General features: G+C 37.0%; 1 protein-coding gene across 1 annotated transcript in view; it reads left to right on the forward strand.

Moving 5' to 3' along the window:
• The window catches only part of PDZRN4 (PDZ domain containing ring finger 4), a 144,721-nt gene extending 120,259 nt beyond the window's left edge, over positions 1–24,462 (forward strand). The window contains exons 4-8 of the mRNA XM_089920547.1: positions 4,876–4,974; positions 7,814–7,876; positions 14,657–14,758; positions 18,807–18,923; positions 22,480–24,462. Coding sequence (XP_089776673.1) covers positions 4,876–4,974; positions 7,814–7,876; positions 14,657–14,758; positions 18,807–18,923; positions 22,480–24,000 — 1,902 coding nt within the window. The 3' untranslated portion in view covers positions 24,001–24,462. The remainder of the gene's footprint in view (positions 1–4,875; positions 4,975–7,813; positions 7,877–14,656; positions 14,759–18,806; positions 18,924–22,479) is intronic.
• The last annotated feature ends 636 nt before the right edge of the window (positions 24,463–25,098 follow it).

Here is a 25,098-nt window from a genome sequence, read left to right on the forward strand (position 1 = left end):
AACCCTGAATTTCTGTATTCCTACAAAGATAAACCACATGATCCTAATACTTAAAAACAAGTGCAGCTTTCTCAAAAGATACAATATCAAAACAGGAAGGAAGAAAAAAACATGTCTGATGCAAACAGCACGTTTTTCTGGTTTCCTGCCCTGCCTTTGCTCTTTGGTATAGACAGAGCAGGACTGAGTGAAAGCCCATTAAAGGGCAGGTGCCCATGCCGCTGGCCTGATTCTCTAGTTGACACAGCAGAAGTAACGATACAAAATACAAACCACTTGTCACACTCACCTTGATTTTAAGTTTCCCATTTCTATTCCTGACATGGACTCTTAATTACTGGCCTCGTGAATCCATTCCCTTCCCCAGTTAAAAGTATAAACAAAATTAACATCTTTTTCTTTGTTAGGCTGTAAAATTGATTACATTCCCACAAGCCTCAAATGGGTAATTTAAGACTTCCTAAGGCAATTCAGAGTCCACAGTGAGAAGCAGACAACCTGGATCTAGAAAAATGTGGCAGTTTTATTTCTCAAAGGATTCAGAAAGAGAAAGTCGCTAAGAATAGGATAGGATTAAACACTGCCTGTATTTCACAACAATATCATTGAAAAGGGAAAGTGGTTGAGTGAGGAGGTGAGGTTAGGGGTGTTAGCGTAAAGACAGGACCACGTGCTTTCGCTTTTACCCTAATGTCTCCATAAAATGTAATTTATTTACTAGTTGCAGCAACTTGTTTTGAATGTTTGGAGTTGGGGTGTCCGAGCCTGAAATGTTGTAGTCATAGCAATTTGGGTATTCCAGGAGTTTTGTCGTTTATTTTTTACTGAGTTTTATACCTGATTTCCACTATCCAGAAGAGAGTGAATTGAAGCAATATTTTCACAGTAGATCATCTAGGCTTCTCTTAGCTGTGAGGGTTAAAGTTTTCATATTTCCTACTTAATTCATTTTTAATAAAGGTTTTGTTGGAACAACTAAGCATGGTATTTCACTAGTTACTAATGAACATTACAAAATTTAAGACAATGATATATGATCAATACTAAGCCTGTGTAGTAATGGCTATGTTGTCTGATGAATAAAAACCAAAAAACAAATAAAATTAAAAGAAAGATATGGACACAATAGACCCCTCTCTCGGGATTGTCAGTTGATATCAGTGACCATCTTGTTTAGCCCTGGTTTTCATTCTGACTTGCGTAGACTGATTACCTCTGAATTTTCTCACTCATGCCATGGGCCTCAAGAGCTCTTTAGGGCGTGGAAACAATTTGCTTAAAAAACCATTGCAGGCAGCTTCAAGCCTCAGTTCTTCTTCCAGCAAGAGAATTCCATCTAAAAAGCAGAGGTGTGGTTTTTTTTCTTTTTAGGTTCCTTGTTCCACCTTAGACCCAATCATAAAAAATATATAAAATATTCACAGCACTGTAGTGCAACCAGTTTATGTAAAATCCCATTCTTTCTATAATTTGAAGGATATTTCACAGCAAACTTTACTAACTTTAATCTCCTACTCTACCCTCAATCTCAATAATCAGTTTCTCACAGGATTAGATACTGTGATTTGATTTTTCTAAGGGACTGTACATATTCCCAGAACATAGCATCTTAAAGCACATTAAGCCAAAATGAATGTGGTTTCATTGGGTATATGAAGTGATTCTTCCACTGCAGTCACAAATGACATATGGATGGTTAGCAGTGCCATCCATGCGGGCTTGCCTTTGATTTGTAGATACCCAAGAATTGTCTCCACAGAGAAAATGTACAGAGGTAGCATTTCACTTTTATGTTTTTCATCAAACAGCTTCCTCGTGACAGAGGGAAAGGTATGAAAGTTGTTAGGGAAAACATTCTCTATTACCAGAAGGTTATTTCTTCAGAAGTCAGAGGCTTGTGTGCACTTGTGTGAAGGGAATACTAAGTTAAACCTGGGCTAGAGGATTCTTTTCAGATAAGTAGCCTTTACAAAGCCTCCTTTACCTCATACAAACAAAATTGTCAACAGGTAGCTGCTTATAAGTTATTTTGTCATAGAATTAAAGAAACTTTGATTCTAAAATGTATGCTTTTGTGTACCAATATGAAATCTGTAGTATCTGAAACATTCTCAACCAAAGAAAGAATTGCAAGTCCGCACTTGGGGCTGGTGCTCGGTGGTTTGTGGGATCCGAGAAATCTCACTTGCGCCTCCTCTGGAGCCTGGATCTTACTTCCATAAATTCAGTCCTTTGAATTAAGGCTTGTAATAAAAATTGTATTTTCAATCTTTATTGGTGTGCACCAAACCCTGGATGGGGTCACATTTTAAATAATTACTAATGATGATCCCTTTAAGAAACATTTATTTATCAATTATCTTTATATCTCAAGAGCTACTTGTGAGAGAATGGAAGACTACACCAAATACCAGGTTTTTCTAGGAGATAATTAGGATGGCAAGCCTGAAATCCCAATGGCTTCCTAGGTAGGCAGCCTTAGGAACTCCAGGAAGCAAAAGAAATAGTAGGAGGATGCCCAATATCTTAAAAGGGGGAGGGGGTGATGTTGAAAACAAAGATGCTGTGGGTAACTTTGAGACCTGTTTCACAGTTTTGTTTAGGTTCAATAAGATGACAAGATTGAAGAGTTATTTTGACCTCAGGATCTCAGATTTCTGTTTCCCCGTGATTCTTGGTGATATTGGTGTTGTATGGGTGGTTCTACCCTTTTTATTTTAATAGATTGGTTCCATTTTACCACAAAATATTTAGATATGCATCTTCTAAACAAACACCAAACCATAGTACAGCATGGAGAGTGTAGAGAAAACACTCACGAAAGGAATGCTTCCCTCTGGAAACAACTTCCCACAGGATGGGGTGTTTTCTCCGGTGCTATTGGAAGGACATGGAAAGTCAATGGATTTCAGCTCCGAATACAGCTCATTTGCTTTAATTTAAAGGTCTCACTTTCAATTTTGTATGGGATGTTTAGGTTTCCTTGTAGACCTCTTAGGAATCACAAGCTTCTTTACTCCTTAACTGTATACTTCATTGCTGTAATCGAAGCTCTTTTGTTGCTATAATTCCTTCCTAATGCTACAGTTTTAGTCAAGTATTCTTTCCCTCTAGAGGCATTAATTGTTGCCAATTTTGAAAATGCCCTTGATGGGTGTATACTTTTTGCTTCTGGTGCCAAAACATGTCACTGTTTGCTATTCTTCCTCTAGGTGAAAAGACTTTTTTTCTTCTTGTTCAACATACACTATGCCCTTTTTAAGCTCTGTAGTGTAATTTAGAGTATCTTTGTCTACCAGGTGGAAAGTCAGCATTCTTCATGGTTTCATGTACTTCACCAATTTGCAGTACATGTCTCAGGATAGAAGATTTAAATTTTCTTTTATTTGCTATTAGCTGTGAAATTATTGGTCACTGGAGCTTATGACAGTCTATCCTTGTTAAGGATTTACCTTTGGTTTATAGTACGTCGCCAAAATAAATGGTTATTTTCCAATGACAAGACCTTCACTGAAATACAAAGTTAAAAGGGAAGATACTTCTTCAAATGTAGCATAGTGTACGGGAAAATATCCTCTAGTTTGAAATTAAGTGAGTTTCTCTTTAGTTAGTCCTGGTAACTATTTCAGATCATATACAGTTAAACGGATACTTTATTAACAAACTTTATTCCCTTCATTCATACACACGTGCGCGTGTGGGCACACACACACACACACAATCTACCTCCAGTTAAAGAGGAAATATTATTTAATTATTGTTTTACAAAAAGTTATAAACACTAGGATATATTTTGAAATAAAAGCCATCACCCTTCAACCAGCATCAACTGAGTCCCCACACTGAACAGTCCCCTGTTCCAGGCACTAGAGAGAGAGCATTAAGCAAGACAGACAAATAACTCCCACAAAGCCTGAGTTTTAGAAAGATGGTCTAGATTTCATTTCCAATTTAAATTTATTCTGTTCTTCCTCATCTGATTCTTTACTAAAGGACCTTATAAGCTCCATCCAATAGGAACACGTTCTCCATGATGAGAGCACCAATTTGTGTTTCAGTGCTTGGAATTATGCAATTTATTCTAAAAGTCATCTGCTTCTGAGAGTAGTACAAGTCTATTTTATTATATAAAAATGAAATACACTGAAATTTACTATCATTTTACTGAATATAAATCAAGAAATAGATTCAATATACATTACCTAAGGACTGACATTTCAAGCCCCTTAGCCATGTGTTGCAGTAAATGTGTTTCCTTGTTCATTTACTGCTACATTTTTGAATCACTGCCTCTGCCCATATGACTGTTGATGTCTCTCCCTACAGCCTGGATGAACCCATTTCTTTCCAAGGGTGAGAGCTGCTACAAGATAACAGAAAACCTTGGCCTGAGCTACACAGAACTCTTGCTTATTATAATGTTGTATAGAACTCAAAAGAAGAATTGATGTACAGCTTAGCCTTTTTTTATTTGAACTTAATTTTGTTTTATTAAAATACAAATAAAAACACAGTACTCTCAGTAGTTTCATAAACATTTTGCTACCTACTTTAACATTCTCAAATATTTTCTTGATTTCACATTTTTGATTTATACATATTTTATTTAAACTTCATTTGTGGTTTTGTAAAGTTTTATGATTTAATACAAAAAAACTGCACATCTCCAAATTTACAATGAAAAGTTAAAACACTTTTTTACATGTTGAGAGTAAATTGTGAGGATTCTGGTAACATGGGTTAATTTCAGGTGTTGGGCAATAATTATGAAGACGTCCCAGGATGGCCTAGAGAATATCAGTGAGTTCTCCATCCTGCTGCGGGATTTGATTTCTCTCTGAGATAAATGTCGTTCTGTGTGTGTTTTTCTCTCAGGAGGTCGAGTTGTGTCGTGTTAACAGTCAAGAAAAGCTGGGCCTGACAGTCTGTTACCGAACGGATGATGAAGAAGACACCGGCATTTATGTCAGCGAGGTGAGAAATGCCATGGAGGAGAGGTTAAGGGAGGCAGACAGCGAGCAGTGAAATGACTCACGATGAGAAAATCCTTGGGAGGCTGGAATGGGAAGAATTGGCAATGTGCCAGTAGTTGTCACTTTCAATTAGGAAAGTAAATTAAGTTGCCCAAGTAGTGGAATTATTATCAGCCTATTTAATGTGGATGCTTTCACCACAGAATCCCAGTAAGGAGAAGTGCAAAAATTGTAACATTGTCTAAACCTGAGTAAAGTCCCTTAAGTACACAGGAAGCCGAGCAAAGTTTCTGATCAGCAAACGTTTGTCCTTCTGTTCCCGCTGTGTCTTTTAACTGTCCTGTTAACAATAGCATTGACTTTTAAATCTAATATTCACAATAATCAGATATTTTACTCTGCTGACAGAATTGATAAATTTAAATATCATATCCAAGAAGTGCATCCATTGGTTTGTTTTATTCAGCCCCATAATCACTTTCAAGAAGTGAGGTACTTACCCAGGGAACTGTATTCAATATCCTGTAATAAGCCACAATGGAAAAGAATATGTACATACATGTATAACTGAATCACTTTGTTGTACACCAGAAGCTAACACAACATTGTAAATCAACTATACTTCAATTAAAAAAAGTGAGGTACGTAAATGTGAAATACCCTCAGTGTTAATAATTTTGAAAAAATGTGAAGCAAAATTTATTATTATAGGTGATTTTTTGAAACTCCCAAAAGAATCATTTTATGAGAAGTAGTAAGGTATTATGTGTGTGAGATATATATACATATACACATACAAACATATTTATAATTACACATATACATGCAAACACATATATGCATATACAAGTATATATAGGTATGTTATCTAACTCCTGCATATATGTATGTATACACACACGTGTGTGTGAAACCGTGTATGTATATATGTATGTGTATGAACCCAAACTATATACTAATTGCTGTTCTGTGCTGTTCCAAAGTTCTTGGCCGTGACTTTGAAAACATTACGTAACTTACTGAGCTCCAGCTTCCTCACCTAGAAACTTAGTACGACAATGCTTATCACATTACTTGTATAGAGGTGTTTAGACTCTGGCAGAGATAATATAATTAATGAACTTGAAAACTACTCAGCTCTATAAATGCATCAGTTTACCAAAGAATCTACTGACTGGCTCTCACTATGGAAAAATCTCCAGAGAATACTTCACCTATATACTTCTTTTAAATAAACAACTATGATAACCCCTCTGCTTATGGTGAGGAAGTATAAGGAAACACCTGCAGCATTATCTTTTGTAGTATGTACGGAGGTACAAATGCAGAATTTTAATATTAGTTTGATTACTCTTCTGAAGACAAAGTTTTAGTTGTGAATGTCTTGTAAATAGGATACAATTGATTAATCATCCCTTATTTCCTTCAAGTAAGTCTCGGTTTACTATTGAAACATGTCAGCTTTGGAACTTTACTTTTCAGGGATAATAAAAAAGCCACAGGAACAGAACAAAATTACTTGGGAAAAATGTTTCCCTATACACCTTACGTGTAATTATAGTGTCTTTTGTTCTTGATTGATCACTTAAAACTCATTTATTGGCTGGCACCACCTAATTAAAAAGTAATATCTAACATCTGGATAAGATGGATCAACCTTACCCTACACTTGAAATACTTTGCTTTAAAAAGGAAAAAAAAAAAAAGGCTTTGCTAGAATAAGCTCCAATAAACTGTTTGAAGCCTTCATGTGAAATGTGATAGATGGAATTACCCCCAGTGAACAGTAAGTCATCACTCAAGTTTGGCCCATTAAAATGTTGATAAACTCTTAATAGAGCTTTAAATATCTATTTATTCTAAAATAAGTGACAGTTAATATACTTCACCCTATATGTAAAGTAGTGTCTAGTAATAATCTACATGGATAGGATTTTTTTCATTTCTTGAGCTACATAGATTATAAATCTCTTTATAAATTAATGTGCTCATAACACAGAAATCCCTTTAATAAGTTTGGACTTAGGGTATAGCTATCAGGTTTTCTCAGACAGCTAAGACAGGATTTAAAAATCACCCTAGCAGAAAGTAAATTTCCTGGGTCCTAGTATTAACATCAGCTGAGGATCATGTCAGCTGAAGACCATGTCTGACAGTTGGGATACAGAAATGAGTGAACAGATATAAAAAAAATAAATAAAATTAAATTAAAAGGGGGGGAAAGGATAAAAGGAAGGAAGAAACAAAGAGAGGCAGGGAGAGAAAAGTGTCCACAAATCAAGATGTGCTCTAGTACTCTTTTTTTTTTTTAAACATCTTTATTGGAGTATAATTGCTTTACAATGGTATGTTCGTTTCTGCTTTATAACAAAGTGAATCAGCTATACATATACATATATCCCCATATCTCCTATAATAACTCTTTTAATGTCATTGACTGCTAATCTGACAGCTGTGTAAGTTCTAGTTTAGTTTTGTTTTATTGATTCAATCCTCATCAAGGGTCATATTTTCCTGCTTCTTTGTATGTCTAGTAATCCTTGACTGGATGCCAAGCATTGTGAATTTTGCCTTGTTGGGAGGTGGCTATTTTTATTCCTGTGAATATTCTTTTTTTTTTTTAACATGCTCTAGCACTCTTTAATTTTATTGTAATTAATTCTAAAATAGTTCATTTACATTTTTAGAATCAGTTGACAGAAGAAAACTTTGGCATGCACTCTATAAATCAATAGAAAAACTTGAAATACATTTTTAAAAATATTTTTTAAAACCACACTTTTAAGTTCCTGGGAGGATATTGCATATCCAGTTGAAGCTGTGTGTCCTCTCCCTTACAGGTAGATCCAAACAGCATTGCTGCCAAAGATGGCCGGATTCGAGAAGGGGATCGTATTTTGCAAGTATGTGGGATGGTTATTTCCTTTAATTTCCTACTATCTGTCCAATAGTTTTCATTTTATTTTGTTCCTTGAAAAATGTTAGAGAAAATAATTTGTGTTTGTTTCTGGATAGTAACATCTACAAAACTAAAAGTGACCATTTAAACCTTTAAAAAAATAAGGATAGTGCCATTTAATAAGGAATATTAGCTAATAGTTAGTGAGTAAGACATAATCTCTGGACTCAGATACCTCAACTTCAGCTTCCAGCTCCATCACGTACTTGGGCACTTTACTTAACCTCTCATTGTAAGCCTGTTTCCTCATCTTAAAGAATGGTAATAGTAAACTATATTGCTGCAAAGGTTAGATATGATTAAGCATGTGATGTGCTTAGCACACAGTGCATGGTGAGTAATAAGCATTAACTGCTGTTGTTACTAGCATCAGCAGCAGTTATTGCTGCCTTTTCCACAATAAATTAGGTAAACAGGGATCCCAGTGTTCCACTACTATGAAAGTTTAGAGGTCTGAAGAAGTCTTAATTATTTATAAATGAGTTGCTGGGGACATGTGGAGGACAGAATGTGAAAACATAGAGGCTGACTGAATTTCAGTTTAAAAATAGAGATGGTAAGCACCTTAGAGGGGGTGTGTAGACTGGAAAGAGTTCCCGGCCCAACCAGGAAAAACTGCAAAAGCCAAGTTTCTGTCCTAAATCTCCCTTGACCTGCGCTATCCGTTCTGAGTCCTTTCTCATAAAGGGTGGCTGGAGGAAGACACACAGCACCCCAGCTCTTATGTCCAGTTTAACCCAAAATAAGAACAGAGGTCCTTGGGGGTTGAGTTTCACTGCAGATAACAACTGCAAGACAGGAAGGAGGACTCAAATGACAAATTGAAGAAGTTACAAACTGTTAAAACATTCTGCAAAAGTTTTAATTGTTATGACAGATCTGTTGTTCCCATTTCTCCTTCCTAGATATGAGCCCCTAACGAATGTTTCTTTCAATTTAATACATTTGGATTCAACGCTCTACCTGGAAGCAGGGCTTTAAAAATAGACAAGATGCCAGGGCAGCCTTTGAGGCATCCCTGTGTATTTAGGAAGACAGCTGTTTACACAGATGGTTACAGTACAATGCGACGTTGTCGTGAGAAAGTTGTGCCACACGAGGGCTATTCTGCCCAGACTTCTGCTGGCCTTCCTTCCTTTCTTTGTGGGGGGTACTCACTGAATCACACCACTTCTCCATACCCCTTCCCTTCTCTAGCGAGAGGCCACAGAACTCCTTTTTCATCAAGGACCCTCTACTAAGGCTCCAATGAGGAAAGAATAAAAGTATGAATTAAAGGTTATGGTCCCACTAGTCTTCAGAAAACTTGAAGAATACATAATTCCTACTTTAATGAGCTCCCTAAGTGATGACCTGTAGTTAAACAAAATGGGATGTGTCTATCACTGGATAACTCAGGGGCAGGAAAAGTGAATCAAGAAACCAAGACTTGCTACCATACTTTCAATGTTTTTCTCACACTCGTGTGAGTAAACGAGTGAATGAAACACGGGTATTCAGTAGAGAGAGTGATAGGATAGATGGAAGAATAAAATCTGCAGTAGAGCTTTACTTATACATCCTCGTTAATAAAAAGGGGTACCATCTTCGTGTGTCATCCAGATAATGAAAGCTTCAAAAATATTTCATTGAGTTTTTGATTTAGAAATCATTTTAAATGTGTTGTTTACTTTGTTAACATCTCCAATTAAATATACTGAAAAGAATGTAACCTTCCTTTGATGCTGAGGGTCACGTCACACCCAGCAATCATCATGCAATGCTATATATAATAGAGCAAAATGCTCAATGGCTGAAAGCTGTAAGATTGTGTGCCTTGATATTAAATGACCCTAGCTGGCTACTTTTTCTGATGCATTGGGTCTATGTTTTGTCATTTTCCCCTTGCTGTTTCCAGCTGTCACTTCTTCCTCTCACCATCTACTCACCACGCCCCATACCCACTACTGTGCACTCACTGGCTCCCTTCCTAGTTTCCAGGTCACCACCTCCCATAGGCTAGATACACAAATACAGTTAGTAAAATGGTGTCTATTAGTTCTGTGGGTAGAGTTTGATAGAAATAAAGTACATGTGTTTCCACAGATTCATACTATGTATTTTGACACTTCCTTATTCTTGGCTCTATCATGGGCAGGTAAAGTTTTCAGATAAGATATTTTCTGGATAATAAGGCATTCTTTAATGGACTTGATTCACTGAAAAAACAACAGCAGGGTTGATAAAGTGCTGTGGTTTGCCTGATTAGTTTATGTTTAGTGACAAATATGTCACATCTAATGAATAAATACCTGTCACATTAAAAAGCCTAGAATTCAATTCTATCTGCACACACAGGAAACAAAGAATCTTGAGGGTGATAGTAAAATTATATAAAAGAAAACTGTGACAAAATTGTACCGATAGACAAATAGCTCACGTGTGGCTGGTAAGGAGATTATGGGATACCCTGTAATGAACAATTAACGACTCCTTTCCCAGGGAGATGAGAGTGGGAGAAAGAGAGGATTTCTTCTCATCCTTTAAGTTTCCTGGCTGGCTTTGATTTAAATGAATCTCATGAGAGCAATTGTGATTTTAATTTCCTGTTCACAATGACCTACGTAGAGTATTTCTATGGTCCTGCCTTCATTGTGTAGCTAAAATTTTCTAACTGTGGTGCTCCACGGTCCTGTCAGAGAACCTCACCTAAAGGCACCACACACACAGGTAATCACACGATATTGTTAGAAGGTAGGGGTCATGCAGAAGAGAAACCATGACCCACCTTCGTGAGAACACATTCTAACTCTCATGTGTTTTTTCTCTGCAAGTGCTTGACAGTTCTATTTGCTGTGCTTTTGCCACAAACTGCTGGTATCAGATGTGTTCCCAGGAATTAATATGGGGAAGTCCTTTTACAAAATTGCCGTGCTGAGTCAGGAGAAAAATTAAAGACATACATGATCAGCCGTCTAAAGTAAAGAGTGCTCTAGTCTCACGTTCTCTTTGGCATATACTATTCCATGTAAGCAATCTAATCTCATGTTGGCCAGAAAAGTCAGTCATGTTTCTAAGGATTATTCCTGACAAAGCCCTGCAAAAGCTCCAACAGTGGAACAATAAGACTTCTAATCAGCTCTCTTTCTTTCTCTGCCTTAAACTGGTCCTTACCGTTTCTTCCTACTCTTACTTTCTTCCCTTTGGATAACTGTTTTCCCCTTATTTCCCCTTATTTCTTGTTCTTTTCACCTCTGTATTTCTATTCTTCACTCACCTTCTTTCTCTCCACACTAAAATATAAGCACATTTGAAATAAATTTTTTTTCTCTTGCCTAAGATTCCTGGGTTTTCAAATAAGAAATTATATAGGTGGTTGAATGCCAAGAAGTGTAGTTGCCTACCTGCCTATGGTACACTGATACAGGAAACCTAAAAATTGGCATATTCAAGCAAAAAAGGCTATATAAATGTATTTCTAGACTTTTAGGGTTTTACACACACACACACACACACACACACACACACACACTCATATGCCCCTACAGGAGATTAGGCCTAAAGTGGAATTTTGGCTGATTTCTCTTTGTAATTGCCACAAATCTCTCCTAAGCCAAGATAATATCCATTTTGAAACTAATATTTGCATATACCATGCACAGAAAATGAGACAGATATATTATCTAGCAGTTTTTCCTCATTGATAACAAAGGTTAAATATTGCGTTCCTCCTTGCTCTCTTTCCCTCTCTTTTCTTGAAATGGAAGTCTTCCATTAAATTGTGCTGACTCCAGTTCTCATCTATGCTCTCCCCCTTGTTTCTGGGTCCTTCACCTTTCTGTCTGCATGATGTTTCCAGGCTCAGCAAGCTGCTTTCCCACAAGCAATCCTGTAGCTATGAGCCATCATTCAGCAACAAGAGCAAATGAAGGTGGAAAGGTCTCTCTGATTCCATTCCTCAAGTCTTGTCATTCCTTGAAAGGCATCTTTGATGAAACCTATGGCTGCATTTTTTGCCTCAGTATCAATCTGGGTATCAAGCTAATGTCCCGAGTACAATGGGATCTACCAACCAAGTGGCTAAGGTGGCCTTTATTTTGAAAAATAAACAAAGATTACATTTTAATGCCAGTTTTCTGTGACAGATTTCTTTCATTCCACATATGATTCTGGATGTAAAGCTGTTTCTACAATGTATGATCTGTCCTCCCAAAATAAGAACATAATGCCAGGACTGAAGACCATGGCTTTCGTCAGTATGAGTTCACAGAGGAGAGAGAAGAACACCAACTATAAAGGAAATCAAATGCAGCCATATTGTTTCTTGATGGCCCTCTAAAAATATATATGAGATAGATATCTTTTAAACTAGAACCATGTTTCCTGCTATGGATTTCAATGTTATGCATGAATTTTATTCTATTTTTTTTAATTTAATTTTATTTTTTATACAGCAGGTTCTTATTAGTTATCCATTTTATACATATTAGTGTCCATATGTCAATCCCAATCTCCCAATTCATCCCACCACCACCACTACCCACATGAATTTTAATATATGTGTTTTGTTTAGAAGAAAAGAGTCTTTCTGAGGGATTAAAATATAAATAATCATAGTAATAATAATAACAACAATAGCATTAACAGTAATATGTGCAAGCTTGAGCACTTTCTGTATAACAGGCACTTATTTAAACTGTTCACATATATTAACTCTTTTAATCCTATAACAGTCCTCCGAGAAAGGCACTATAATCTGCATTTTAATAGAGGAAATGAACAATAACATTAACATGTCTGAAGAGTGTTTAGACTAATGGTAAGTAAAGTTTAGATGAAGAATTTGGAAGTATGCATATACTCAAGTGAAAAAGTAGTAGTGAGAATTGTATTTCAAACAGAAAAGTTTAAGTTATGTGAGATCATCCAACTCAGTCTCCTTAGGATCAATGCCTACAATGGAGGGAAGATGAATGATTAGGTCCATAATTGATAGACAAATAGATGCATCACAGATATACTACTAAGAATTACTATGAAATGGATAAAAGCCCTCAAAACTGAAAGAAATCATTATTTTTAAACTACACGCAATTGAGGTGGGGGAGGTGTAGTGGAATCCATCACTGCCAATTTATGTTTATTTGAAGAATAAAAGGGCTTGGACTCAGTACAAAATTTTCAGATACATATTTACCAAAAAAAAAAAAACCCACAACACATCCTTCTTGGTCATTAGTCCCCAGTTTGGAATCAAAGTTTTCATTTTCTAATTTGATGAATTTTATTTGAGAATTGCCAAAAAAAAAAAAGGGAGGGGAATGTACTTTATAAAAGCTGAATTTCCTGTCCACACATACAAGTGAAAAACTAAGGAGCTATTCATTTGACCACAGTAAGAAAATACAGCATGAAGTTGTATGATTTTCCCCCCCCTTTGACTATCACTGTCTGCTTTCTTTGTGCTAAATATGAGTCTAGGAATAATAATCATTTATTGTGGTCCACAGTTGAGATTCCTGAGCTTGTCTTCAGATAATTATGTCTGTCTTCATGAATCAGCCAGAATCCCAGAGACCCACAAGGAGAAAATGTCAGGAGTCTACTTCATGCTTTTAAGCAGAAATTCTCAGTGAAAGATGTTAAATTAATTATTAGAAAAAAAATGGTCAATGCAGCCACACTTTCTGAAATAAATACTTATTTTAGATAGAATTACTTGACCTCTTCAATTGAAATTTCTTCCCACATTTTTGATTATGTGTTATGGATCAAAAATCTCATCTCTATGGAATTGAGCAATCAATAAAATAAAAGAAATTTAAAATATCCAAAGAAAAAAGTGTATCAATAAGAGCTAAATACATTTGAACATGAAATGTAGTTTAAAATACAAACTTTAGGAACCTTATTTGCCCTGTAGAACTTAGAAAAAAGAAAAAGGTACATTTCAAACACCGCTAGAATCTTTTGTTTTAATCGAAAGTTTACTCAAGCTTGGCTTCTTTCAGTAAGCATTCTTATTTAAATTTTTTTTCTTATTTTATGTTAATTTTTAAAAATTTTATTTAAGTATACTTAAGAGATGAGCCTTAGGATATTTCATTAGTTTTGTTGTTTTAGGGAAGCGGATAGATCCGAGAAAGGAGCTGGAGTAGATGACAATGATACTGGTTCTTCGTTTGATTAGTTAAGCACTGAAAGATATCCCGAGAGTGATTTGGGGCAACTGAGTCAGACCCACACGCAAATACGAAATGATTAAATGAAAATGCAAGCAACAGCAGCCCGGGAGCATCGCCCGGTGAGAGATAACGCGGCAGCTCGCTAATTGGCTCACAGCAAGCGTGCAGGATGACGGATTTCAGTTGTGGTATTGCTGGTCCTACTTCCCCCAGCACCATTATCTCAGAGTGACACTTCCATTACTCTGAGCGGAGAAAGATGAACGTCACCTGTCAGGGGCTGGTTAATTGTGTTGCTAGATGTATGTTGCCAGGGCGCAGGTTGGACATTTATGAACATAACTGCTTCCTCTGATGTCCGCCATCCTTCAGGGATCGATACGGCTCTTACAGTAAGCACGTAATTGAGTGAAGGCACTTACCACTGAGGGGCTGAAGACGAGCCCATTGTGTGAGCTTCATTGTCCATACATTTACCATAAATGAGCTGATATTTGCCATTTATTGTGTGCAGCATTGTGGAAATGGAAACTAATGCGCCACTTTCATCTGTTTTCTAGATAAATGGGGAAGACGCCCAGGATCGAGAGGCGGCGGTGGCCCTGCTATCTAGTGATGAGTGCCGGAGAATCGTGCTGCTGGTCGCAAGGCCAGAGAGTCAGGTCAGAACAGAGAGAGCAAAAGTCTTGAGACTGCACTTTAGGTTCATTGTCTGCTATTCTATAACAGATCAGTGTCACGGATGTTTGTAAAACCAGGCATACAAAATATAATTGAGTCATCTTTCCCAACTGGCCAACCTTATCAAAACAATTATAAGTAAAGACTCCTTAATATGGCTTCACAGAAAGGCAGCTAAACATCTTATTTTTTTGAAAACACAAAATTGAATCATTACTCTCTCCTTCCACTTGCCAGTTATTTAAATTAATTCATAAATGAAAAATGATTGACTTTATGTGATATTTAATTCTGTGTGGATCCTTGCTTTAGTTTTTCATCTAAAAATACTTAATTGGCATATTAAGGTATCTTGAAAGAATCTCTAATGAGAGAAACATTAGCATATCTAGCTATCAACTTAAATTTTTTAGAGTAACTTTTTCCAATAAAATACCTTAAGTAGTACAGTGTAGTTCCATGTATAGTAAATGAATTTTTTCCAACTTTAGTGTGACAAAAACAAATTGATAGCTTTTAAAGAATCTTTTTATATCTTTACAGAGGGAGATGTCATGAAAGTAAAGGAGAGGTAATGGTGGAAGAAAAGTACTATTGGTACTTCTTTTTATATCCTTTTTATCCCCCACCGCAATGCAGAAAGGACATTACATTGTCACCATTCTATCCATCTGTCAGTGCTGGATAACCAACTTCAGTGAGTGAAGTTGGTTATATCACCATTTGTCTTTCAGGTTATTGATCTGATATATTTCAGACTCAATAACTACATACTATCTATAAATTACATTGAGTAAGTGTATTTCAGTGTCAGACCGAATCCTGTCTTGAATATAGTGGTTTTAAAAGATCACCCTTTCCACATATATTTCCATTATGCCCTTGACCATTCTGAATGGTTCCCATAAAGCTTGCTATAGCCTAGGGCAGACTAAAGTTACACACCTGAGGTCCTAGGAGTGGGAAAGGAAACCCCACAACTGGCTGTGCTATGTGGGAGTGAATTATTAAAATACATATGAAATTGCACTAATTACCTGGAAATTTTGCAAACTGGTTAATCTCAATGATCCCATTTTCTTGAAAAATAACAGAATAAAGGGGCTAAATACATATTAGTGAAATTAACGGTAAATTGACGAGTACTCAATAGTCATCCTTGCTGTAGAAAAGATATTTCAACTTTATAATGTGGTTTCCCTGCCCTTTCCATGTAACTGCTAGAGAACCTCATTTATTTATAATTAAAGCATTTTCTTTATTATGCCACATAACAGCTATAACATACTGTGGAAAAAATAGAAATTAATAACATAAAACCAGATCCTGTTAATCTTTAATGGCGTACATGTGCTTGGTAGAACCACTGGTGTTTTTGAATATCTGGTTACACTCCTGACCCAAGAGTCAATGTTGGAGGATGAATTTTCAAACAAGACTTTCTTTCCACAGTTGATAAAAGATGGTTGTCTGACTCTGTAGCATATCATCCTATCTGTCAAAATCAAGATCTGCCCTAGCCCCTTGATCCTAAAGAAGCTGTCATGACACTGGAAGGCAGCTAATTGTCTTTAGAAAATCAGATTTCTAGAAAAATAAGGAAAGGAAATGCATTTTAATATCATAATTTAAAAATGTAATTTAAGCAATACATGCTATAAGGTGGCAAAAACAACACAAAACTTGTATTTATATCACCATATTTTCCCATCAGTTTCAGTATATCTCATTATTGCATTTTTTGCATGTGTATTTTATTTAGGGAGAGTATAGAAGTTTTAGTGTGCTTTTTCTAGTCTTTTTTTTTTTTTTTTTAATGTTTCAAATTCTCTCTACATTCTCGGAAATGATCAGAGTTGCTGGGGGCAGTATTGTGCAACTGTGCAATATTTTTAAATAACTCATTTCTTTCATTCCCTGTCAACTTACTTTCATTTTCTGCCCATTTTCTTCCTCAGACCATTAAAGATATTGCTATTCTGTCCTATTCCCCTTGGGACACTGGGGCAGAGAGGACTCTTGTAAGAACTGTAGAGAACTTTTGAGAGAAGTGCAGGTTGTTTCTTTCTTGGAAATGCCACGTGTGAGCCTCTACTGTGCAGACAGATCCCCCTGTATAATTATGACAGTCCCCCTTTCCCATGGCTCAACTCAAGGGAAAAGTCTGTCTCTGCCACAGCACTGAACTCAGACTGCCATGAATGTCTGTGTAGGGGGAAGGGAAATGCTACAGGGAAGGGAGGTGAGCCAGAAGAATCTCTCCTGACTTAGTGTGCTGTGTATTCCTCCAGCCTAGAGGGAAGTCTTAATCAAAGTAGACATACACTAACTACACATGGCAACTCAGGGATCTGTGGGGTTAGTTAATAAGAAAAGAGTTATAGGAAAGCATTAATTTCCAGCATGTGTTCTCTTTGTCTTCCCCATCCCTTCATTTCAATTTCAAAAGACTCTGTTCCATCATTCACTGTATCAGCGTTGGCAGATATTTTGTTTTGACCTGATTAAAGAAAAAGTCCTTGCTGTGCTTATAAAAAATAAACATTTCTAGCTTTAAGTAATTTCTTTTGGAGCCTGGCATTTGCAGCTTCATGAAACTTAAAAGGGATTAAAAAATGTAAAACTTGGACAATTATGAATTGGACTGAATTTAAATTTTTAGTCAGCTTAATCTTCATAGCTCCTCTGTATATCAAAGTCACCAGAGTGGAACTTGGTCAAGTTATTCAGGCCACAGTGAGATAAATGAGGATGCATAAATGCATTGATGCTTTTGGCCCAGTCAAGTTCGAAATAATTTAAGGTCTAGGTAGCCTTTAGTAAATAAAAAGAAACCTATGATTGCCTTCATTTAATGAATGTGATACATATACACTAATGCCTCTTCTGGTGCAATTTAATGTCTTCTCAGGTTCGTTTGTTTTTAAGTTTTAGAAGTTCAGTTCTCTTAAAGACAAGCTTATTTTTTGTGTTTGTTTGGTGCTTACCCATTTGTCCGGTGGTGAAGACATCTCCCACTGTTGTCAATTTTGACTCACTAGAAAGCTGCTGTTTCTTTGTAACACAGAGTAAAGGGGAGCTTTAACAATAATTCAGTTAATTCAATCAGCATAGACAGTTAATTTATGTAATCCAGCTCCAAAAACCCACTTTGAGGCAAATTATCTGAATTGATTGTCAACACTTATCATATTAACAAGGTAACCACCACTTTTCCACTTCCTTTTGTATTGAGAAGCCAAAAGGATTTGTTTGGTTTAGTTTGTGTAAGACTGCCACAAGAACACCTACCTTCAGCACCCACAAAGAAAACCCTGCACACTTCACACGGCTCCCTCACCCTTACGTGCACATTTAAGGTCTTTTTCCTTGGAATTGGGTCTGAGAAATGAATCACAGTAGTCATGGCACAGCATCACTCTTTATTGAGAGTAACTTAGAATTTTCCTTTTTTTTTTTTCAGATGAAATAAATGTTGTCCGTATTTGTGGCAAGCAGCCATCTTGTTAACTTGAAAGTCAGCCAACTAAAAATAAAAAAGCAAAATGAGGGTAGCATCAGTGTGTGTGTGTGTGTGTGTGTGTGTGTGTGTGTGTGTGTTGGTGGGGGGTGCTTTGTGTGGAGTTGCTTTGGGGGTTTTTGTTAAGGAAAAAGGCCCGATTGTCTCATAACCCTATTAGGACCATTGCTGTTCTTTAACACGGGGACTGTTGGGGGTAATGAGCATGACAGCTGTGGATTATGCAGTATGCTTTTCATACACTTTGAAAGACGGTGATGTTCTGTGCTGAGGTCTACTCAGTTATGAGAGAAAATCTGTAGCTCTGTTTCAGGGAAGGATAAAAGGCATGAGTCCAATTTTTTTTTATCACCTTTTCTTCCTTCTGAGAGGTGAACTATAGGAGGCTGGTATTTTGAAGAGAATCATTATGATAAAAGGAACTGGTCAGGCGTCACCATTTAAGTTTACCCTATTTTAGCTTGAGTTCTCATTAACTGAATGTAATGTACTAATGTATTCTTTTGCAGCTGGAGGAAGGCTGGCTAGAAGATGAAAGGAATGAATATTTAGAGGAGTTAAACTTGTCGATGTTGGAGGAACAGCATAATGAAGCAATGCAGCGCACTGCCAGTCAGGTGGAGCAGGTAGGGCCACGATCTGAACTCCAGCATTTGAAATGATGCTAGTTCTTTTTAAAATGTGTAACCATAAATGGAATAAAAAAAACAAAAATCAAAGAGTTTGACCAAACATCTCTGTGATGGTAATTTTTGAAAGCAAATGATCATCTCAAATGAAGCAGAGGGAATAAATACAATTTTTTTCTATTAAGAATACTTCTACTTTGGGAAGCTTAGGGGCCATTGTGGAGAGTACAGTAGTATTCAAATGCTGACCCAGGCACTGTTCAACCTAATTCGGAAATTTAATAGTAAAAAATGCATGTTGCTTCTCAATATACCAGCTAGAGATCAACTATATCTCATGAGGTAACCCCTCCCCCCCAAAAAAGTAATTTCGTATTTTAAAATATTAATGTATGTATTTGAATATTTAGGCAACTTTAGGAAGATGATGACATGATGTAAGCCATCAACCTTATTTGGGTATTTAGTATCGTGATTACACCTTTATACTCCTGAATTAAGAGTAGTTCAACTTGAGATTATTGACATCATTTTGTCTTAAGGTCATATATTCATTCAACAAAAAATTCTCAGCCCCTAATATGTTTCAAGTACCATGTTTGATCCTGAGAATACAAAGAAAATGAGCAAAGTTCCTGCCTTTAAGTAATTCATAACTAGTGAAAGATCACAGTGTGGTTTGTGGCAAACCGAGTCTTAGTATTCTTTTCATTTTTGTTGTTTTTCTACTAGATAAAATCAAGATCGATATAGCCTAGATTTTTTTATGTCAGATTCATGTCATTCATTTGCCTAATATAATTTTATTAACACTTCCGCTGTCAATCTGCTTGTTTAATTATCATCCTATTCTCAACATTAATCTTTAACTCACCCTAAAAGGTAATTAAAAAAAAAATCCTGGCAGTTAGGCTTAGGAATATAAAACACAAACATCCTATCACTTTGCCAAACTGAATGATGAGATGCACTGACGTGCTGGCATCCCATAACAGAGGTGTGTGTATGTGCATGTGTGTGTCTGTGCATGCGTGCTCATGTGTATATGCTAATAAATTATTAGGTTGCAAACTACAGTTGACAGAGCCATGTGTGCTACACTCTGTGCTCAACATGGATGCTCAGTGGCCACTTCACAAACAAGAGTTCATGCTCAAAAGCAATGCTGCTACTGTAGCAATTGCTTTTCAATATAAAGAGGACAGGTTGAAATTTTAATGTATGACTTCAACACTGGCCACAAATAAAGATATTTTTTGGTGGCAGCTGCTGGTTACAGCAAGAAAGTCCTTGCTCCAGGCTTTTTCTCTCTTAGATAAAAAATGTGACCTGATACAAAATTGACAGGAGGATGTTGGAATAAAGAAAGAAGGGAGAAATCCTGTCCAGGTGAAGTGATGTGGTGTCAGATGCTGCCTACTCATCAGATGTAATACAAATGCGAGGTCTTTTGAGGTAACACAAGATGTCCCTGAGGTGAGATTTTCATTGTGTAGAAATTTCTCTTCACCATGAGACTGAAAAATGATGAGAAGTACAGAAACCTTTAAAAGTCCTTTGCCCTTATAAACAATAATACTACATTAGAAGTGCCTTGGTAGAAACATTGCCTGTCACTATAATAATTCCATAGGGAAATGATAAATTATAGAGTAGCATTATATCAGAAACCAGGAATTCTAGGTTTGAGAATAGAAAACTGTTTTCACATGTGCTCATAAACCAGTGACAAAAGAAAGGGCAATTCAATTAAAAATTGCATATCCATATTTAAAAACTAAAATACATATCCATCTGAAGGTTTACTTCACATGCTGTCCTTGGTCCTGTAACTGTTGTTAACACACATTTTGCTAATTAATTTGTCTGTATCATTTATTGCATGAAAAATAAGAAAAAATACTGCCTTCCTGTATTTTTTCAGCTTACCATTAGATAGGAGAAAAAATATAAATGTAAGTTATATGGTATATAAACTCAAATGTCCAATATCAATAATATCATAATATCATCTGGGAGTTTTATTGCACAGTGTGCAGATGTCACCACATTTGATGCTGTTGTCACCTTATAGCAAGGGACATAAGGATGTATCAAGCTTTCCATTGTTAGTTACAGTTACTTAGGTATAATATTATTTTTTATCAATAAGACATTTTAAATCAATCTCAGTATGTTCTTAAGAAATGAGGAAAAATATTTTAGGGAAAGATGGAGAATCCTAGAATAACCTGATACGTGCTCATGTTCTCCCTCCCGTTCATTACACTTTGTTCTGCCGTTACTTAGGTGGAAGAAAACAATTATCTTAACCTTCAAGACCTGTTTTACCTTTTATCACCCATTCTGTCCTTCTTTGACACCAACAAGCTTGATTATATTTAATTATATAATGTCCTGCTAAAGGAAAAAATATATATATATATGTATAAAATAGTGAGCAAACTTAGACATAAGGAGAATACAATCTAGAAACTGCCATGTAGACTTTTATAAGAGAAGTGGTGGAAGAAAGAGTAACTTTACCGTATTCACAGAGAAACAATTAGATGTGCACTTCCCTAGGGCAGTGACAGTTAATTGTTCTGCATGAAAAGCCAAAAATTACCAGGGAGTGAAGTTCACGTATATTTACATACCTATCTCAAAATATGTTTTTTGACATTATGCCCATGTCTGGCAATCAGTGCTGCCCAGATTTTCAGGGGAACCGTCATTTTACTCTCAGTAGAATAAAACTCTCCTCTGAAGGAAATTACTGGCTAAGAGAAGAAAAATCTTTTAAAGTAACCCAAGTGAGTCCAAAGACATTGCTGTTGCTTTTGAGCAATGTGATTTGGAGATGCACTGAGGTCAAAGTACATGTATGCAAGAATACAGCATCTTGGACATGTAAGAAATACTGGCCCTGGGGGATGGCATTGGCCCCCTAGACCTCTAGCCTAAGAAGCTACATCCATCTGGGATTAAGTTTCCTCATCTATAGATGGAAGGTCCTGGGCTCCAGTAACGAACCTATTCCTGAAATTTTGTGATGTTTGGCTTATCATTATCAGTGTATTACTAGATCCAAAGAAGTCTCCTCTGAACTTGAGAAAAGTTCAGAAAAAAGAAAATAGTAACAAGATGATGTGGCTTCTGAACTCTAGGCCTTCCTATTTCTAAAGACTATTTCGGCACTCTGTCTTACTCATCCTTTTACTCACCACAGAAACTCATAAAGTCACCTCATTTACACACCTTCCCTCCAGTTTCCCAACTAAGAGAAAACCTTAAGACAAGAATCACTTATTTAAATGTGTCCTATTTTATTTATCCTCAAGTGAGTAGCATAGCCATATTCAAGCAGCTTTTGTTTTCTTTATATTCAAGCATAAAAAGCTGCCACGAGCTAATTGCCTTTATTTCTAAAATTGTTATGGACTAAAATGAGGGCAGCTTTCTAGGAACTGCACTTTTGCCAAGAAGCACTGTTTTTTCAAGCAAGTTTTCCAACACTTGGTGTTTTTCAAAATAATTAGCTTTCTTTCTTCTCTCAACTTTATTTTCTTAGCCAAAAAAACAAGAAGAAGAAGAAGGCACAACAGACACGGCAACATCCTCATCCAACAACCATGAGAAGGACAGTGGAGTGGGGCGCACAGATGAAAGCTTGCGGAATGACGAGAGCTCAGAGCAGGAGAATGCAGCCGAGGATCCCAATGGCACATCTCTGAAGAGCAAGAGAGAGCTGGGGCAGAGCAAAGACACTCTGGGAAGCACTGAACTTCAGTGTAATGAGAGCTTCGTGTCTGGTGAATACATTGACTCAGACTGTACTGGCAACCAAGATGAGGAGTGCGAAAGGTTTCGGCAGCTCTTGGAGCTCAAATGCAAGATTCGGAAGCATGGAGAGTATGACCTGTATTACTCAAGCAGCACAATAGAATGCAATCAAGGGGGACGAGAGGGAGTGGAGCACGAACTACAGTTGCTTAATGAAGAACTAAGAAACATTGAACTTGAGTGCCAAAATATCATGCAGGCTCACAGGCTCCGGAAAGTGACAGACCAGTATGGAGACATCTGGGCACTGCATGAGGGAGGATTCCGAAATTATAACACCAGCATAGATACGCAGAGGGGAAAACTAGATGACATCCTTGAACACCCAGAAAAGTCAGACAAAGACAGTTCTAGTGCTTACAACACAGCTGAAAGCTGCAGAAGCACTCCACTCACTGTGGACCGTTCCCCTGACAGTTCCCTCCCAAGAGTGATCAACCTCACCAATAAGAAAAACCTGAGAAGCACAATGGCAGCCAATCAGTCCTCTTCTGGACAGAGTAGTAAAGAGTCAACCAAAGCCAAAACCACTGAACAAGGTTGCGGCATTGAAGGCAAAGAGAAGACTTCAGAAAGCAGCAAGCTTTCTGATCCAGAGAAGACCAGCGGTGAACACATCCCTTACCTCTCTCCTTACCACAGCTCCTCCTATAGATATGCAAACATCCCAGCACATGCCCGGCATTATCAAAGTTACATGCAGTTAATTCAACAGAAGTCTGCAGTTGAGTACGCTCAGAGCCAGCTCAGCTTGTTAAGCGTGTGCAAGGAGTCTCAGAAGTGCTCAGAACCCAAGATGGAATGGAAGGTGAAAATCAGGAGTGACGGGACACGGTACATCACCAAGAGACCCGTGAGGGACCGCATTCTGAAGGAGCGTGCCTTAAAGATCAAGGAGGAGCGGAGTGGCATGACTACGGATGATGACACCATGAGTGAGATGAAAATGGGGCGCTACTGGAGCAAAGAGGAGAGGAAGCAACACCTGGTGCGGGCCAAAGAGCAGCGGCGCCGCCGAGAGTTCATGATGCGGAGCCGGTTGGAGTGTCTCAAGGAGAGTCCCCAGAGCGGCAGCGAGAGCAAGAAGGAGGTCAACATCATTGAACTGAGTCACAAAAAGATGATGAAGAAGAGAAACAAGAAAATTTTGGACAACTGGATGACAATCCAAGAACTGATGACCCATGGGGCCAAGTCCCCTGATGGCACACAAGTTCCTAATGCCTTTTTGTCAGTCACCGCGGTATGACCGAATGGATGGAAGGCAGCTGACTTTCAGAGGGTGCTACCAGTTTGGGTAGAGGATGCTTGCCTCGTTCAATGTGGCGTTTTTATATATATTTTGTGACTCTTTATAGTTTAAATTTTTTGTAAGCAAAAATACCTGCTAATTTTTCATTTGTTTTTCATATACTGGCACCTTCTTTTTGGCTGAGATTTTTCTTTAACTTGTGATATATTCGTATTACTCATTTATATATAAAAACAAACAAAAGGAAAGAAAACAAAAAATAATGAACAAAAATACTGAGGAGCTAATTAATTTCCTATTTTAATGTATCTATTGTAGATCTGGATTTATTTCTCTAGTTTACTTATTTTCTACTTTAATAACAACTCAATGTCAAAACATTTCTCTGCTTGCTTCTTGGCATAATACATATGAAATCAAACCTGTTGATAAATCATGTGCCACATCTTGTCTTATACATAAAAGCCACCTCTTTTTAACATGCCGTTGTACATTTAACACATAAATGGCCGTTGTCTTTGTCTCAGTAAAGTGTAGGTGGGCAATCTTTCTGTGGTATGTAGTGACATTGGTCATGTAGCTAGATAGTTGTGGTAATTGTGACAATAAAAGCGAAATAAATTATTGATTATCCCTGAGAAAAGCTATCAAGGAGTGTTTTATTTCCATTGTTCACTGTGGTTACCAGATATAAATTAATTATATATATATACTACTTAGAAGACTCCTAATTGTGGATTATAAAATGCATACATTTTCTATCCTTTTTTTTCAAGAAATTGTCCTGAAATACTTCCCACAGATAATTGTGTCCTATATTCTTACCAGGAGTAAGTTAGATAACGTGTGTAGAGCATCTAACAGATGCTGACTAAGCATTCAATAAACATGAGTTCATGCTCTCCATGACTGCCACCCATGTAAGGAAAAGCCAAGAACAATTTAGGGGATGACATGGACAGAGAAGATCAGTAAAATATCTTAGATTTTTTTGTAAGGACACTGTATAAGTCGGCTCAAATTACCATAACAACATACCATAGACTGTGTGGCTTAAACAACAGGAATTTCTCACAGCTCTCAAGTCTGGAAGTC

Source organism: Delphinapterus leucas, chromosome 11 (genome assembly GCF_059928025.1).
Source record: "Delphinapterus leucas isolate spDelLeu-1000000601 "Yukka" chromosome 11, BTC_Dleu_Yukka2, whole genome shotgun sequence".
NCBI classification, from domain to species: domain Eukaryota; kingdom Metazoa; phylum Chordata; class Mammalia; order Artiodactyla; family Monodontidae; genus Delphinapterus; species Delphinapterus leucas.